Genomic DNA, 18,338 nt, shown 5'->3' on the forward strand with positions numbered 1-18,338 from the left:
ACCGATCTTGCTCAGAAAACGGACCGAACACGCTCGAGAGACCAGCTCCCGCAGTCATTTGATTAGTGCCCTTGTTTTCGGATCAATAAAACATCATTGAAACTATGAATGAATGCAAAAAAATAACGAATTTCAACTATAAGTAGCTCATGAAAAGTTCAAACCCAAATTCTTTCATTACAGCAAACGCGAACCAACATAATACTGAATTTCTCTTATTCTTCCTTCTCAATAGTAACCTTTGCTCCAAAAACATCCTTACAGTGAGCAAAACTATCATCCAATCTTATCATACAACAAACAATTTACCAGTATCGTCATGTACACTCGAGTACACATCAGTCAGATCAATCTGCCATTTACGGTCACTCTGAGAGAAACAACCTTGTAAAGGAGGTAAAAAATCACAACAGACATGTTCTGGTTTCAATCAAGAGTTGTTTGCCTTGTTTTGATGCGCCCTTCTTCTGGCCAGGAACATAAAAATCCGTGGAAAGAACGACTTCTTTTTCTTCTTTCCCTGCTTGACTTCTGTGGGTGATGGACTGGCTTCGATGGGGCTTCCAAGTCCGTACTTGGGGCTTGATGAATATTGCTCAGGTGCTTCAGAATCAGCTGCCCGGTCAAAGTTCTTAGATTCTTTCCTACCCTCAAAACTAGCCCTCGGGCTCTTAGTGGGAGTTACTGCTGCCTGAACAGGTTCACCAAGCTTTCGCCGTTGCTCATGTTCGGCCCTCCACTTTCTCAGCTCCTGCTCAACACCCAACTTGCCTTCCTTGGCCTTCTCAGCCTTTTCCATTGCAACCTTGAGTGCTTCTTTTCTTGCAGCCATTTCCCGATTCACTTCTTCCAACTTTTCCAAGCTTTTGAGCTCAGACTCCTTGGCCACCTCGATTTGGGAATTTGCAGCTGCAACTCTCGTGTTCGCCTGTTCTTCTGCATCATGGGCCCGTTTGCTGAGCTCATAATACTCCGCTACAGAAAGTGTTACCCCAGTTGGTGAATCAGTATCGTTGGTGCTTCTAGCTTGTTCACTTTCTTGCAAAGCTTTAATTGCTGCTAACGCCAACTTCTCGGAGGCCCTAGCGGCCTCTATTTCCTTTTGTGCTGCGAGTAATCTACTTTCCACAGTACGTGCTCCAGCCTTTACTTGCTCTGCTTCTTCCCTTGCCTTGCGCAGCTCTTCACCAGCCATTTCAGCAAGTACCTTTGCCTGGTCAGCCTCTTGTGCTGCTTGCTGTAATTCTTTGGGTAGCTCCACCATCTTCTCTCTGGCTTCTTTCTCCTTCATCTGAACTAGAGCTATTTCCGACCTAGTCTTCTCCAGGTCAGCTTCAAGAGATGCAACGGCCACTGATGCCATTCCTTCTCTCTGCGTAATGGTGGTGAGAGCTGATTTCTCACTTTCAAGTTCCAATTTTAATGATGTGGCAGCCACCTTTAAGATATTTACTTCAGCAATTGCTTTCTCTACGTTGAGCTTCACTTCCTCCAGCTCCTTCTTTGCAGAAGCAACTGCAACTTGTATATCGGTATGAGTTTTCTTCTCTGGTTCCTGTAGCCCATCTTTCAATTGTCCTCCATCACTTTCCACCTTTAACTTTGATTCCATATATGCATCTAATTCAGATTTCAAATCAAGTAGCAAGGCCGAGGCCGTGTCTAGTTTTGACTTGAGATCCTTAGCCGACATAATTTGGTGGTGAAGTTTCTGAATCTCCTCTTCTGCCTGCTTTAACTCTTTCTCCCAATGAAGTGAATCTTGTTCCTTGGCCATGACTGCTCCGATCCTATGTTCCTCCGCTTCCAAATGAGCGGCATGCGCAGCCTCTAATGACTCCTTCATGGCAATCAGCTCAATAGTCAGTTCTTCCACTGTTTTCTCGACTTCCTTGGATGCAGAGACAGCCTCTTCAGCTTTTTTAATAGCTGTATCTTTCTCTGTCACTAAAGAAGCATATTCCTTGTGCAGCGCTTCCAGCTCCTCTTTAACCGATTTCAGCTCTGTCACTGCAGCTGTATGCCTCGCCTTGGCGACCTCAAGCTGTGCCTTGGCTGCAACACTAGCCTCATCCGCAATACCTTGCTCCATTTCTTCCACCCTTAGTTTGGCAAGTTCGGAGTCTTGTTTTGCCTGTTGTTCTTCAGTTTGTGCTCTCTCCAGGTTGAGTTTCAATTCTTCTACGAGTCTCTTAGTGCTGTCTAGCTCCTTCAATACTTGAACCTTTGCTTTTTCGGCAGCCTCAGATTGTTTCCTATACTCAGGAATCTCCTCCTGTGCTTGCTCAAGTTCTTGCTCCACAATTTTTCGTCTCTGCACAGCCAAAGAAGAAATTACAGTTTGTTTTGGAAAACTTAGGTACAATTTTTTGGTTTCAATTTAACGCTTAGAAGAGAGTTCCGTAAAAAAATCAAATAAAACACCATTACGGATTCTAAGGAAAGGAATTGTGAACTCTAACACCAAGTCAATAAATAGCTAATAAAACAGAAAAACTCGAGAAAATTTACCTCCACAGTTTGGATTCTATGGGCTTTCCAATCAACAATTCCTCCAAATTTGGAAACAGCTTCTTTAACTGATTCAAACGGAGCAGTTGTATCAATAAGACCTCTGTTCTTAGCACTCTTAGGGGAATCAGTGGCTACCGATCTTCTCGCAGAGAAGCTAGCAAACTTTGTACTGGGTGATGAGATTACATTGTTCACATATGCCAGCTTAGCACTCTTAGGAGAATAAACGGATTCAGTTTTTTTAACAGCATTTCTGGTAACCTTTATATTGGGAAGAGAACGTGTTGTGGGTTGCACATTGTCCACATTTTTAGGACCCTGAACATCTGTCTCTGTTTTATTGACTGTACTTACTGAGGCTGAGGCTGGAGTATCTGTTGGATGATTTTGTTCCTGAGATGTGCTATTTGAAGCATTATCGACACTTTTGGGACCTGAATCTTCCAACGGAGCATCTTGAGTATCCTTCTCTGTTTGATTGACCATAATGATTGAGGGTGCAGTATCTGTTGGAAGAAGTTGATTTTGTTCTGGAGATGTGCTATTTGAAGCATGTTCCGCAGTTGGTAATTTACCATTCTCTATCGTTGATGAGCTAGAAGCCGGATTATCTGTTGGAAGTGATTGATTTTGTTCAAGAGAGGGGCCTCCGTCAGAAGAACTTTGTGTAGTTTCTAATTTAGGGTTGTCCGTCGTTGACAAATGACTGTTACTTTCAACGTTGTCGTGCTTTTCTGTATTCACAGGTGCATCCCCAGCGGATTGTTGATCATGGTTGGAGGACGAAGAAGATTCTGTGGGAGGCATTACTTCTGCAGTTTTCACAACCTCCATTCCAAGAAGGTATGGGAAGGAATGCAACGCGCAAAATCTACAATCCGAGTAAAAGAAATCAGATCAACAAAACAAGGACGAAAAAGTATACGACGAATCAACCAATCATGAATCGATCTTCAGTTTCACCAATGCATAAAAGCCAACAAAATTATAGCTTCTAACAGGTAGAACCTTATGATCAAATCTCTTTGCATTATTTCATCAGAATTGCATTCTTTTAGCTCAATAATTCATGTACTATGAAATTGTAGTAAAAATAGTAAGAAACTAATGATATCCTTTATTTTCTGGGGGATGTACGGACTTTCAATAATCGAAATTCTCAGAAAAATAAATAAATTTAAAAATAAAATAAAATTCAAACAGCTTCCAGGCATACAAGGAACAATAAGAACAATTAAACAGCAAGCTTCAAGCTTCATATAGAAATCACAACAGGAACTGCAAATACTCACTTAAATCATAAATTCCACATAATATCCAAACAAAATCCAAATTCCAATCCAAAACAGTGAATTAAAACAGAGAATTTGCAAGAACAAGTGTATCAGAGCAAAAAAAAATCAACGAAAACTCGAACTTTCAACCAAAAATTAACTGAAAAACAAAAGGAAAGAGAGAGGGAGATGAACATACCGGAATAACGAGAAGCGATTGAAAGGAAAGTGGGAATGGAGTTTCGGAAATTAAAGGTGGCTGGAAATTAAGGCAAAAAAAAACCACAAAAAAGGATTAAAATTAGCAAAAAATAGCAGCAAAGAAATCGGAGTTAAAAATAGAGGGAAGAGAAAAATAGCGGGGGAGGAAGAGAGGAGAGAGATGAGTGGAGGCTACCTCGTCGTCGTCTCGTCACACACGGATTGGATCCATCTTTACGCTCCTTCTTCCAATCTCAGAGTCTCAGACTTTTCAAACTTTTTTTGCTTCTTTTAATTTTAATTTTAATTTTTTATTTTGTTGATTAATTTTTTCAGCTTTTATTTTTTTGAGATTTGACCAAAATGGGAAAGGCAGGGAGGTTTTGTCCGATGCATTGGGTGGTGCAGCACGGCTCAGCTCAGCTGCCCTTTTCTGTCCAGCTCACCACCTCTCAAATAAGAAAAACGATTTTAATGCACTACTTATAGTATTATTACTATTATATTACTAAATGCATTATACCTGAAAATCACTCGTTAAAAAGTGCTTTTAAAATTATTGAAAGTTGTTTTAATAAAAGTGTTTTTGGAATAAGTTTTTAGTAACAATGTAAGCAAATCATGAAAAAAAAACCTTGAAGTGCTACTTGCAAGTAGTACATAATTGGTTCTCTTGCATGAAATACTTTAAGTTCTTTTAGACTCTAAAAATAACTTCACTAAAAGAGCTTTCAATAAATTTAAAAACACTTACAAATAAGTTTTAACTTATTTTATAAACTAAGGTAAGAATTCGAACTTGAATATAGAAACAGAAAGCGAAATATTGCGTTCCAGTGAAGTTAGATAAACTAAAATACTCTATTGAAAAGTGTCTATTCAAACAATTATGTTACAATATTCTAATGTTTCTTAAAGCACTACTCAAGTAGATTTGGATGCACTAGTCTGCAATATATTATATGCAAGCACTTTCTTTAAGCCCTTAAATCTAAAAATTTATACTTTTGTAGTGAAAATAAATTTTAAATTGTTTTGAAGAGGTAGTATCTTTACACTCAATTATTATTGTGTCTAAATTCAAATTTTAAACTCGACTATTATTGTGCCTGAATTCAGATTTTTATTACAAACGTAGGAGAGTTTTTATTTATTATTATTTTTTTATGCATTCTTTTATTCTTTAAGTGTTTTTATTAGCATTTTTACTAGAATTTCGGCGAAGGGATATTATAAGCTGGTTATAGAAATTGTGGAGGACGGTTTGGTGTCCTTGGGAGAATTCGAGACACAATTGCGGATATTCGTTGGTTGGCATCTCCTTTTTTTGTGTGACTTGGAAGTATACTTATCTGAAAGCAAACTTTATGATTGATGCTGTAACTAATGTATGCTTATCTCTTCCTAATATGTATATTTGGGATTGAACCCTTGCTTTACCGTCAACACCCACTTTTTGTTTGATTGTAACAGGCTATTCGTGAGATTTATCGTCTTAATTGATTTCTTTTTAGAGAAAAATAAAATATTTTAATATTTGTAGTAAAAGAAAACTATTTCTTATTGTGTAACTTGTGTTTGGTTTGTACATTGTGGATAGAAAAATCATCCATATGAGTTGCAGTTTTCTTTAATTTATTAAGAAAAAAATTGTGATTAAGTTGAAATTATGATGACATTGTCATCTGAATTTTTTGAATTTCCTACATTGCATTTGTTTGATTAAGACTGGAATTATAGATAAGATATAAAATTAAGCAAAGACGCCGCCCCACCGTGGATGTCTTCTTTACTGAAGACACTCTAGATCAAATGACTCTATTGCCCCTTCATGTTTTTCATCCAACGTTTGATTAAGACTGGAATTTTTTGTCATGATCATACACTGAAATGAATGTTTTTTTTTACTTGTCTTGTTTTTCATCCAACGTTATTAGTTTTAGTGCGATACTTGTATCACTTTTGGAACACTAGCTAGATATCACATCACAGTATAACAGGTCTGAATCCGTAACTTAATAAAATTACAGAAAAGAAATACATGAGCACATTTTAAACATAAATTTTCGACTAAACAATTCACTCATTGTATCTAAACAATTCAGAAAGTTTATTGACATGAATAAACAAGTCAGAAAAAGATTCTGTAGACGCATTCTCACTATATATATATATTTTTATTTTTTATTTTTTGGATAACAAAAAGTTTAGGGGGAGGAGAGGCTACTCCATTGTAAGCCTAGGGTATACTGTAAGCCTCTTTGAGAATTTATAGAATAGTCCATGCCTCATTTGTTGGTTTTTTATAGATTAGAGACCGATACATGATTGTTGGTAGTGGGACTCGAACCTTGTGGACCAGCACACAAGGCAGGTACCTCACCACCTAAACCAACCTATGTTGGCCACTTTATACAATTTCGCATAGGTAAATAGGTTGCAAATTCAACGCGGTTGCATGTGCAACATGCATATAAAACTCTACGCGTATGCTGCCTCCAACGGTCCAAAAACCCCCCCATCTGGGCAAAACTGCTGGGACCATTGATTTCAGTTTAGATTTCAAAATTTGAGTAACTGTTGGAATGTGGTGTTTGGCAGGACATTCTCTAGTCCAAAGTTTCTGAGGCTGAGAGTGAGCGATTGAGAGATCTTCCATTTCTGTGCACTAGGTACCGATCACCGTTTGGGATTTGTGGCTCCCTTTTCCAGAATCTTGCCACGTCCTGTGGTTTTTGTTGTACATATACACACACTAAAAAAATGAAATAGGTTCCTTCACACAAGAGAGGGGTACCCTGCGACACCCTCAACCCTCTCTACCTCTCACTTTTCCCCAAGAATCGAAAAGCTTTATAGAACTTGGTGGCAGCCACCGAGGGGAAATAGGAGATGATGAATTAACCACTAGCGGTCTCATCCCCATGTCAAGAAATCAAGCATGCAGTTTTCCAAAAAATAAAAGAAAAGAAATCAAGCACGCATGCTCACCGACAGCAAGGGAGTCCCAGACCATCCGAAGTCTTTGGGTGCTCAGAGAAGTTTCAAAGCCTCCCACAACAGTTCTCTTTCTCCTTCTCTCTTCCTCACTCGGTGCCCCCAGCTCGGCAAATGCAGCAGCAACCTCCTAATGCTCCGCTCTCTCCCTCTCTCTTCATGGCCAACGACAACAAGGATGAACTCAAGGGGAATTCCCCCAAGACACCAACGCTTGTAGATGCAGAAACAGCCCCAAATCGACACCATGCACCACCACCTGCACCTTTCCAGGAACGCTTCTCTGTCCTCGCCGCTGCCGTCAACTCCATGAATTTCTTCGAGGTGGTCTAAACCACGCCGTGAAGTTCCAACCAAGTCTAAGTGATGCATGCTCTTTGCTCCCTGCCATCGTCATCGGCTCTAAGAATTTCTATGAGAGTGGTCGATGCTCGGTCCCGAGAAAGAAGCCGTATGCGGTCCTCCACCTCCACCACAACCTAGCTCATTGTCGCTGCCGTTAGTCCCATGAATTTCTTCGGGCTGGTCTAAACCACCCCGTGAAGCTCCAATCAAATTTAAGTGATCCATGCTCGCCGTCCATGCCAAGAAAGAAATGAGCAGTCTATGTCACTCCTTGCCGAGTCGCCTCTGCAGTGAAATTTTAAGTGCTCTAGAACACTCGACGAAGTTCCACGGCCACATACTCTCTACTCCCTGCCATCATCATCGGCTCTAAGAATTTCAATGAGAGTGGTTGATACTCTCCATCGTCCATGCTCTGTCCCGAGAAAGAAGACGCATGCAGTCCTCCGCCTTCACCACAACCAAACTCCCACAAATAGCACGAGTCTGAAGAAAGCAAAAACTGAAAGCAGTGGAGATGCAGCAGTCTCGTGTAGAGTGACAACGCAGCTGCCAAACAGTGATGACGACAACATTCCTCTACTATTGCAGCGAAGAGCGGTATGCGCCTTCCTTGGTGATAAGTCCTAGAGAAACCCCAGCCAACAACTACGAGTTCTTTACAAATAGTAGAAAAAGAGTCATCCTGCCCTTTCGAGTACACGCCTGGGGAAAGAAACCACCGACTCTGATGGCTGCAGCAAATGAGAGGAGGGCGATCCCTTACCCATCGATGTTCATTTATTTTCTTCTTGTGCAAATATGGGAAGTGAAAAGTAATGAAGATGAACAAAGCAATCTCCACTGTGATTTCAAGGACCATATCTGCTGGATTGTTGTATGTCTTTTGTAAAGATCCCATTAAAATTGGGATACCAAAATAACAAAGAAAGCTACAGTAGAAAATGGAAAATAGAGATGGAAAAGAATAAAACATATTGTTCATCACGTGGGTGTTATAGCAAGCTTCGGTGGTGAAATCAAAAAAGAAAATGATGTCTTCCTACAATTAGGAAAGTCCTAGCAAAATCATACTTAAAATAATGAGGCTATTGACCCTACAAAGAAACAAGACAAAAACCTCTGAATTACTAACTCTTATGTCTTTTGTCCAAGAAATAAAAAGGATGGCAGGAAGCATCACATGGATAAAAGCAACGGCGAAAAGAGAAAGGGAACGGATGCCAATGTTTTCTTTTCTCTGAAGTCCTACTCCAATTTTGAGTGCGTTGTGCAAAGAAAGAAGCTACAGTGGAAAAATAAAAGCACTCCTCCGTGGGCTTTACGAATATGGCCTCCATTAAAATTAAAATTATTCCTGAAGTCTGAGATGCATGGCACCAAGCAAAGTCAAATAGCAAAGTGTTAGTGGGTTCATCACAAATATACCCATTAATTTTAGTTGACGCTCAAATGGAACAATGCCGTTTCAAATGGCATAAAGCCGATTTAATGGCATGAAGCCACATCAAGTTTCAAAGGGCACCAAGCTGTATCAAATCCCAAATGGCACGAAGTTGAAGAAAAGTCTCAAATGGCATGAAGCCATGTCAAAATTTAAATGGCATGAAGCCCTATCAAATCCCAAATAGTACGAAGCCAAAACAAGTCTCAAATGGCATGAAGCCATGTAATGCTCCAATGACTTAAAGTTCTTGCCTGCATGAGCTAAAATTGCACAAGGCATCAAATACTCCAATGGCTTAAAGTCCTCGCCCGCACGAGCTAAAACTACGCAGGCATTAAATGCTCCAATGGTTCAAAGTCCTTGCCCGCACGAGCTAAAACTGCTCTAATGGTTCAAAGTCTTTGCCCGCACGAGCTAAAACTGCAGAAGGCATTAAATGCTCCAATGGCTTAAAGTCCTCGCGCTGCACGACCTAAAACTGCACAAGGCATTCCTCGCCCGCTGATAGGAGCATATTCATGCGACTTAAATGGCTTGTTCTCGTGCATTTACGTTATGTTTCTTTAGTTATTTTAGTCCTTTATGCTTCTTTTGTATGTTTTCAGGTTCTAAGGGCAAAGTATGCAAAATGGTGCATTTTGGAGTAGTTTGGAGCGTTAAATGGATTGCATATACTTGAAGCCAAGTAGATGGACGAAATTGAAGACCAAAGGAGGCCCTTTGTACCAGAAATTCACACCAACACATCCCATTTCAGATTGCATTCCAATCATTCCAGCCAAGCCACATGCACTCCCTTTAATTTATTCAACCTAGCTGTCAAAGCACATGCACATTCACCCTAATCATTCACATACACAATATGCCATCATTCACCAATTCATTCCACATGCATTCCCGTCACAAATCAGCTACATGCACTTTGCCTTTCATCATTGCACCATAAATCAGCCACATGCACCCATAATCATTCAACCAACTTTGCACATGCATTTATCATCATAACCTAGCTGTCATTACCCTTTAATCACATGCATAAATCAGCCACATGCATCTCCCATCACCATTCCAGATTTCCACCAAGTTCCTAGCTGTCATATTCCCTCCTTTTCACCTATAAATAAGCATCCATTGCAGCCACAATTCATTCATTCCCATTCATTCACCATTCACGCCAGAAATTCATCCCCTCTCTATAACACATCCATACTTCACCATTCTTCATATTTTCTGCTCAAAAATAAGCCTTGAGGTCCCCTACATCCATCCCTATCCTAAACACATCATTCTACACCATCCATAACTCCCCAAACCATTCACACCATCAAACTATCCTTAGACCTTGTGCTACAACGAAGAGGAAGATAAGAGGGCCTAAACGTTCATACAATTCAAGTTTGAGTTGTTGGAATGTTTAGGTGTTTCTTTGATTTCAATGTTTAATTTCAATACTCTTTGTTTTGTACGAATGAGGAATGGAAGAGAAGAGGGCCTAAACGTTCATACAATTCAAGTTTGAGTTGTTGGAATGTTTAGGTGTTTCTTTGATTCTCTTTGTTTTGTATCATGAGGAACTAAACCCCCCCCTTGGCTAGGGGGGGATTCGAAATATATGTTTATGCTTGCATTTTGATTTGATTACTTCTAATTGCGTTTCATAACTTGTGGATTCAATTTGTTTAACTATTTGATTGATAACCTATTTATGTATGTTTATTGAGAGTGTACGCTTAATCTTCATGCATGAATATGACGCTAGAATATAAGTGAGTTTCACCTAATAGTTATGAACTTATATTCACAAGTAGTGGAGGTTGCTTATAAACAATCGCGTTAAATAAATTCTTGGCATGAGTTTCATGCAATCATAGTAACAAGTGCTTCGTCAATGCTTATGGTTTTCAAAGAACTTAATGATTCTTGCTTGTATCTCTATTATGCAATCATGTAGGGGACTTGTGGGAAATGTTTTGGGTTGTCGTATGCAATCATCCAATTCAATAACATTAGGAAAATCTGAGGGTTAATTAGTGCAATCACGGTTAACTTGGGGTGTTGAGAATTCATGGTTTATTGAAATGCAATTGGAAATCGTTTTATTATGCAAGTGTAACATATGTGGAGATGAACCCCTTAGCTAGCCATCCCATCCATTCAATTCCATCACATTCATCTTTACAATCTGTTTTAAATTACAATCTGTGCATTTTGTTTAATTTCGTCCAAAACTCAATCCCCCCTTGCTTTAGTGTCCAACTTAGTTAGAAAGTGTCTTAGTTTGTGTTTCTAAGTGTTTTGATTCATTTTATTACCCAATTTCGTCCAAAGTAGTCAAAGTGCTCAAAACTGCCCAGAAAGTGTTTTTAAGGCAGTTTTGAGTGTTTCGGGTGCTGTTTGAGTCTTTTGGTTTGTTTTAGTGTTTTAAGTGTTTAGTTTTGCATTCTTTGAGTCTAGTTTAGTGTTAAAGTGTCTTAGTTTGTGTTTATAAGTGTTTTGATTCAATTTATTACACACATTCGTCCAAATTCACCAAAGTGCTCAAAACTGCCCAGATTGTGTTTTTAAGGCAGTTTTGAGTGTTTTGGGGCTGTTTTGAGTCCTTTGGTTTGTTTTAGTGTTTTAAATGTTTAGTTTTGCATTCTTTGAGTCTAGTTTAGTGTTTTAAACTTTATTTTACGTTTTTGAGTCAGTTTCCAAGTGATTTTGCAATCCCTCCTAATCCCCGGTTAAGAACGATCCCTACTTATACTTATACTACAATTGATAAAAAGAGGGTTTAATTTGTGTGCATATAATTCTCGCATCACCCGCACGACTTAAAATTGCACAAGGCATCAAATGCTCCAATGGCTTAAAGTCCTCGCCTGCACGAGCTAAAACTGTACAAGGCATCAAATGCTCCAATGGTTCAAAGTCCTCGCCCGCACGAGCTAAAATTGCACAAGGCATTAAATGCTCTAATGGCTTAAAGTCTTCGCCCGCATGAGCTAAAACTGCACAAGGCATCAAATGCTCCTTGCTTGCATGAGCTAAAACTGCACAAGGCATCAAATCCCAACAAATACAAAAAGAACTACAAGTGACTTGATCCCCCAACGAGGGTACGTAGGCAATCTAGGGCTTGACCTAGGTGCAGTCACAAAATCAAACACCCAAATCCCCAAGTTACAATTTATTCATATTGGAATCAAATGGTATTCCTTTCCCCAAAAAAGGTTGTAATTAATAGGCGCTTAGCCTAGAATGGGTCGAACTCAAATTAATAAAACCTCTTTGGAAAAATGAACGAGGGTGAAATTGTGTCGAGTGAATTATTTGTTTACATATTGTGCACAATTTTTTATCAACAGTGGTACTAATACATGTTGAACGGAACTGGTTTTAGGCTTTCAGCTTCCCATTAATTTGGAAGCACCTTTAGATGTGTGTCACGAGAGATTTTAGATCGGATACAACGTGTATATCTTGATTACACAGAAAAATCACGCATGTGAGAGAGAGAGAGAGGAGAGAGAGAGAGAGAGAGAGTAATAAGACAGAAAATACCCATAATTTCTACTTACTCCGCAAGAGACTGTTCATCTTTGATCATATATATGGATTTTAATTAACACTTAAGTTACAAGTTACTTGATCATCCTATTTGATTAAAGCTTCACCAGAAATTTCCTATAGTTATACAAATTTCATATGTGATTGTTCTTTAATTGGTGCACCTAAATATATATGCCCAACCAATCTTTCACCATCGTTTCCTTTTCCTATCACCCGATCGATCATCGATCCTTGCCTAATGGTACAACCAATCAAATTACTGAGTTTTTTTTTCTCCTAATGTTGATATTAAATCTTAATTAAAGACAGTGACCAGCTATCAAGTTATTTAATTGTGTGTCACAGTTTGTTAACACAGTAACATTGGCAATCGAAATATTGTTTACTTGCTGCTGGGGAAAAAAAAGTATGACTGAATAATGAAATGAACTTAGCTAGTTAGTTTCTTCCATAATAACCAAAATGCATGTATGTTCAAATATCTTATCCAACTTCAACTCCGCCAAAAAACTTATTTCTCTATACTTGGCCATGCAAGAGAGATGTATACCTTAGTCGGCATTCATATATACTTGGAAAATTGATTTATTATTATATGTTGGTTTTTCTTTACTAAAGATTATGATTCCTACCACGTTTGATATTAGGGTTTGTTTTACCCGTTTGATATTAAGGTTCGTTTTGGTTTCCTCTATCAATAGGGTGTTTTGTAACTTGTAAAATAATAAGTCTGACAAGATGTAGTCTCTATGAGTTATTTTTTTAGTGTTTCTTTGCTTAAGATTAATAAAATATTATTCTTAGTATTACGTTCAGTTTGTTCATCATATGCTCTAATGATATATACATACATACATACGTATATTATGTTTTTAAGCCATATTCTGTTTTGAGAGATCCATCAAATGATACATTTATTTGAGACATCTTATTCAGTCAATTTAGCAGCATTAGTACAAAACACTTTGCGCGACACAGGTCTTTCGTTGCGCAAAGTCAAAAAACGTCATGCAAAACTTTGCACAACGGACCTTCGTTGCGTGCTAACCGTCGTGGCAAGGCAGTGACAGAAGGGTTTGCGCGACGAAGAAGAAACCTACATCGTGCAAAGGGGCTTTGCGCGACGCATGTCCTGAGTGTCGCAAAGTCACTTTGCGCGACGCAGCCTACTACGTCGCGCAAAGGGGTTTTGTGCAACGCATGTTCCTGAGTCGCGCGACGCAACCTACGTTGCACAAAATGGATTAGATCACTTTTTGGTTTTGGTCAAAATTTTTTTTTTTAATTTTTAATAATATTGTAATTATATTCTAAACAATGATTAATTAACCAAAGAAAAGTATTTTATTATAAAATATATGAAAATGTACATACAAGATGTTCGAACAAAAAAAAAATTACAAGTAGTCTTCTAGGTGAAGTGGCTCAGAGGTCGAAGGTGGAGCAAGATCAGGTACTGGTAGCGAGATTTGGATGCCGATCATCTGTATGGCTCGTACAAGGTCTCTCACGTGCCTAACATAGGCTCCTCGCCCTGGGCCCTCATTTGCTGGCCCTGGATCGCAAGTTGACCCTTTAGGGTTGTCACTTCCTCCTTCAACGCATCGACCTCTGCGGTGTTTGACCTGGAGCAGTAGATGCTTATAATGCGGGAAGCTCATTGGTCACACTCCGACGATGAGTGATCACTTGCGACATCTATACACTTTTTGAACCATAAAATTATAACATTAGAAACTAATCATTTCTTGCATTCGAAACTAATCAATTAGCAGCCAAAGTAATAAGTAGGTTACAAACATTCTTAATTTCAAAACAAGAGGAACTACCTATCCATTTTCATGGCCAACAAAAAAAAGTGCATCAAGTGAAACAAAAAAGAATGGGTAGTCCGACACTATTTTATAAACAGTAAGCTCCATTTTATTTAAAAAACCTATAGGGCGTGTTCGCTTGGGTTGGTTCTAGTTCAAGCCCTCATTTTAACAAGGTCAAAATAAGGAGACTAGGTGAGGCACTAGTCCCACTTAGTGAGATTGCTAAATAGCACCCTATTTGATACAACTTAGACTCACTCATAATAGCTCAATTCGGCAAACTAATGCGGTGTAGCAAACATAGCCATAAAGTCCAAGCGAAGCAAATAGCTGGAAATCCTACCCCTCCATTTTTCTGATGCTACAAAATAAGGAACACAAAGAATGCAGTAATTGGATCAAGAAAAGTTCTAGAATCTCTCACGTTCATCGGGCATAACCACGTTGTACACACACACACACACACACATATATAATATATATATATATACATATAATATATATATATAGCTCAGTATGTATGCTTTATGAAGGCAATTTAAGGTCCCATCTAGGTCAATTCAATTAGGCAAATATGGAGTGTTCGTGTTCCAAACAAATTTGGGCATTCCAAATTGCAGTGGCAAACATTTTGCAATCCATCATCCAACCAACTAATGTTCCAATTATTTGCATATACATACATATATATACACACACATATATATGCTTGGAATATGTATTTAATTATTGCAGAGAAGCAAAACGGAGAAACGAGAAAATTAAAGGGAAAAGGAAAAAGGGAGAAGAGAAAGAGAGTTGAGCAATCTTTCTTCTTCCCCTGAAAAATTAACAAAGGTTTTAGAATGGTGTTGATAATGATTTCTACAGCTTGCAACTAGTGAATGATTGTGGTTGAATGTACAGAGAGAGTGTTCTCTTAAAAACAATTCTAAGAAATCAACTTCCACATCTTTCGATCAGTGCGAGCATATAGGAAATGGAAAAGACATATAATTTGTTTATACAGAGTTGACATCGGGAGGGCCACATTTTCAGCCTACCACTCCTCCGATTATTTGTGTAAAACGTGTAAGTTCAGGACATGCAGAGCATTAAGAAGCATTCAACTCAACATCATTTCAAAGACAAACTTATCAGTAGGAAATTTAACAAAAGAATAGAAAACAAAACGCGAAAGCATAAATCTTTTCTCGCTAAAGAGAAAGCAAAAGGCTTAAAGCATGCCACAAAAAATGCTGAAAGAATACCTTTTCAACTTTTATAATATTTGCTTAATGGAATATAGGATTTCAAGTTCAACCACCAAGTTCTTGATGAGAAATACGTAACAAAAAGAAAATGTGCAAAGGTCTAATTAAACCAATGTCATAACAATGAAACGAAAAGTTTCACTTGCCGAAACTGAAACACACACAACACTGCTACAACTTAGAAATTAAAATGCCAATTATCCAAAACTAGTCAATTTTACTTCACATGGCATTGGACAATAACACAAATTTTTCCGACTAATGACAAGTCCGCTTCTAAATGTAATTAGTTTTCTCAAATCATCTTAAACACAGAATACTGAATGTACAATTACAGGGATTGTCGTACCTATGGATTCCTGCAAATGGGTAAGAATGACTTATAGCAGGACGAGCTCTTTCAAAGACCAAATGAGGTGAATGCAGCTGCCCTGGAGCTTTAGGCCCCCTATGTTGAAATAAAAATCAATAAGTTTTTAATACATAACGAAACCCAAATGCTCAATGGCTATTCAATCACAGGTGTTTATGCATAACTCAGGCACATTCATGCATCAATAATATATCACAGCACTATATTCTTCTCTAACGTGTCATAAATTAAGCATGTGCCACAAGAATGTGATCGCATTAAGACAGATACACACGGAAAAAAACATAAAACACTAAGTGAAACACATAGTAATGAATTTATATGTTTAATTTACAAGGGTTGTCCTTACCCATGGACTCTTGCAGAAGGGTAAGGTTGATTCGCAACAGGACGAACTCTTCCAAAGCCTAAAAGAAGAGAATACAGCTGCCATGGAGCTTCAGGCCCCCTATGTTCAAATAAACCAATAAGTTTTTACCAAAGCCAAATGCTCAATGACCATTCAATCACAGGTTTTTATGCGGGACTCAGTATACTCATACATCAATGATATATCACAGCACCATATTTTTCTATGACATATACATTAGACATACACCAAATAATTTTGTGATCGCATTGGAACTAATAACAAAGACAGAAATCATATAACACCAATTGAAACACTTTTAAGGAATTTAAAAGTTTACAGTTCTTGGTGTTGTCATTACCTTCGACAAAACATTTACAAAGCCGGTTTATTTCTTAAGAAAAATAAAGGTACGTTAGTGAAGCTTGGCAAGTCAGATTAACAATGCACATCGGATTCCTTCCCCGCTTCCCCCTCCCCCCCCCGGGGCACCCCGGCCGGGGGGAAGCCAGTGCTTAATTTCATGGTGAAGTTTGACATAAGTGCATCAAAGTCACTACTAAGCCATAGATTATCCTAGTAAAATACATGAGCTTAACGCTTAATTGAGCAGAATGAGTAGTACTTAACGTAAGATTAATTCATTCTGGAAATCGAATTTGGCTTCCTAAATTTTATCATCAACCAAACAGAAAGAGCTGGAAAAAGTAAATCTGTGAAATTCTCGCCAATGGAGCTCAAACTGTCCTAATTTTCCGCAATACTAACTTCCCGAAACTTGAAATTTGATTCTAGACAAACCCCTCGATTCCTAAACCCCAGCTTGACCAGAAAGACACCAATTTTAGCACTAAATTCTCCAAAAAATAAAATAAAATAAAAATCAGCAATGGCAGCAGAAAGAGCTAAACAAATTAAAAACAAAACCCCCAGAAAAATTAAAGATTGGGAAAACAAGACTCACCATTGGAGCCGCAGCTGGAAATGTGGAGGCTTGGAGAAGTGAGAGACGTACTCAAATGAGCTATTATAAAAAAAATGCTAATAAGAAACGTACTCAAATGGAATGCAAACTTGCAAAAACTGGAGATGCGAGTTTGTATTTGCCAGAGAACTTGCACAGATTGTTCAAGATTGTGAAGAGGAAAGGTTGCGAACGAGAGGTAGAGAGATGTCTATGGGAAAAAGAGAAGGAGAGATGAACGAGAGGGAAGAGAGAGGTTTATACGGGAAAGAGGAGGAGAGAGGTCCAAACTTAGAAAAATTGAAAAAAACCGCCTATTTTTCACTATTGGACCGTCAAATTTATCATAACTTGCGCGATATAGGTATACAATTTGTCGTCGCGCAAAGTGGTTTTGCCCGACGACCACGTTAAGACGTCGCACAAGGTATTTTTTGTTTTTTTTCAATTATTATAAAAATTACTGAAAATGTAACTTTACTCCTTTCAAATTCAATTTTTTTTTACATAAACTCCACAATAATATATTTTTCTAACAAAAACCCACAATAATTTTTTTTACATATATATCATTCAATTTCTTAAGTGTTATAATTAAGTACAAAATAAATAAATTAAAATCTACTCCTCTGCGTATTCGCAAGAACAGAGAATATTTCAAACACTTGTAATACATATTATTCAGGATGCCTGCGAGCTCCACTTTGTTTACTTATTTCATCTGCCATTAGGCAATACCTGTTTGTAATCTGCATTGCAGTAAGTTTTCAATAAAACTTATTTTCAAAATATATTTGCATCATTACATTTAATTCATAATTTTCTTTACATGCTTTACTTCCGCACTCTGAATTATATGGAAGGCTATGCCTCCTGCTGTTCTTTTTAATTCAATATATTGATATGTTTCTTTTAACTTTTTATATGCTTTACTTCCGCACTTTATATTCTATGGAAGGCTATGCCTCCTACCAGTAGTTCCGCCCCATTTGGTATCAGAGCCAAGTGGTTGGTAATTGCATTAGCATCTATCTGATCTATTTCTGATTCATACATTCTTATATTCTATCTGCATTTCTTAATCGTCGGTCCTCAATTCTTCTTTCTTCCAGCCAAACAGTAAGACGTGGTCCAAACAATAAGTCCCAGGAGAGGCATGAGCGGAGCGCATGAGCGGGGGAAGAGTCTAGACATACGAGGAAGGTGAATCTTTTAAGTCTTGCATATAGCATATTTGTTTTTGTGTGCA

At 38.2% G+C, this 18,338-nt stretch overlaps 1 protein-coding gene and 1 long non-coding RNA gene across 3 annotated transcripts; both read right to left on the reverse strand.

The window, feature by feature from the left end:
* Positions 1 to 109: 109 nt before the first annotated feature.
* Positions 110 to 4,356, reverse strand: LOC103940339 (protein WEAK CHLOROPLAST MOVEMENT UNDER BLUE LIGHT 1). Of its 2 annotated transcripts, none has more exons than XM_009350436.3 (4): positions 4,186 to 4,356; positions 3,988 to 4,047; positions 2,512 to 3,385; positions 110 to 2,314 (listed from the first exon to the last, which is right to left on the reverse strand). In XM_009350436.3, the coding sequence occupies exons 3-4, from the start codon at positions 3,346 to 3,348 to the stop codon at positions 431 to 433; spliced, it is 2,721 nt and encodes a 906-aa protein (XP_009348711.1). In that variant the 5' UTR covers positions 3,349 to 3,385; positions 3,988 to 4,047; positions 4,186 to 4,356; the 3' UTR covers positions 110 to 430. The 2 variants fall into 2 exon arrangements, with proteins under 2 accessions (XP_009348711.1, XP_009348712.1); XM_009350437.3 differs by having other exon boundaries at positions 2,512 to 3,392.
* A 9,302-nt stretch (positions 4,357 to 13,658) lies between these two features.
* On the reverse strand, positions 13,659 to 17,381 carry LOC125475600. The gene is made up of 4 exons (XR_007256923.1): positions 17,090 to 17,381; positions 16,126 to 16,224; positions 15,753 to 15,851; positions 13,659 to 14,038 (listed from the first exon to the last, which is right to left on the reverse strand). It is a non-coding gene; the product is annotated as an uncharacterized LOC125475600 (long non-coding RNA).
* Between the last annotated feature and the right edge of the window lie 957 nt (positions 17,382 to 18,338).

Source organism: the organism of the source record quoted next, unplaced genomic scaffold, assembly GCF_019419815.1.
Source record: "Pyrus x bretschneideri cultivar Hongxiangsu unplaced genomic scaffold, Pyrus_bretschneideri_v1 Contig15, whole genome shotgun sequence".
Classification (NCBI taxonomy): Eukaryota; Viridiplantae; Streptophyta; class Magnoliopsida; order Rosales; family Rosaceae; genus Pyrus; species Pyrus x bretschneideri.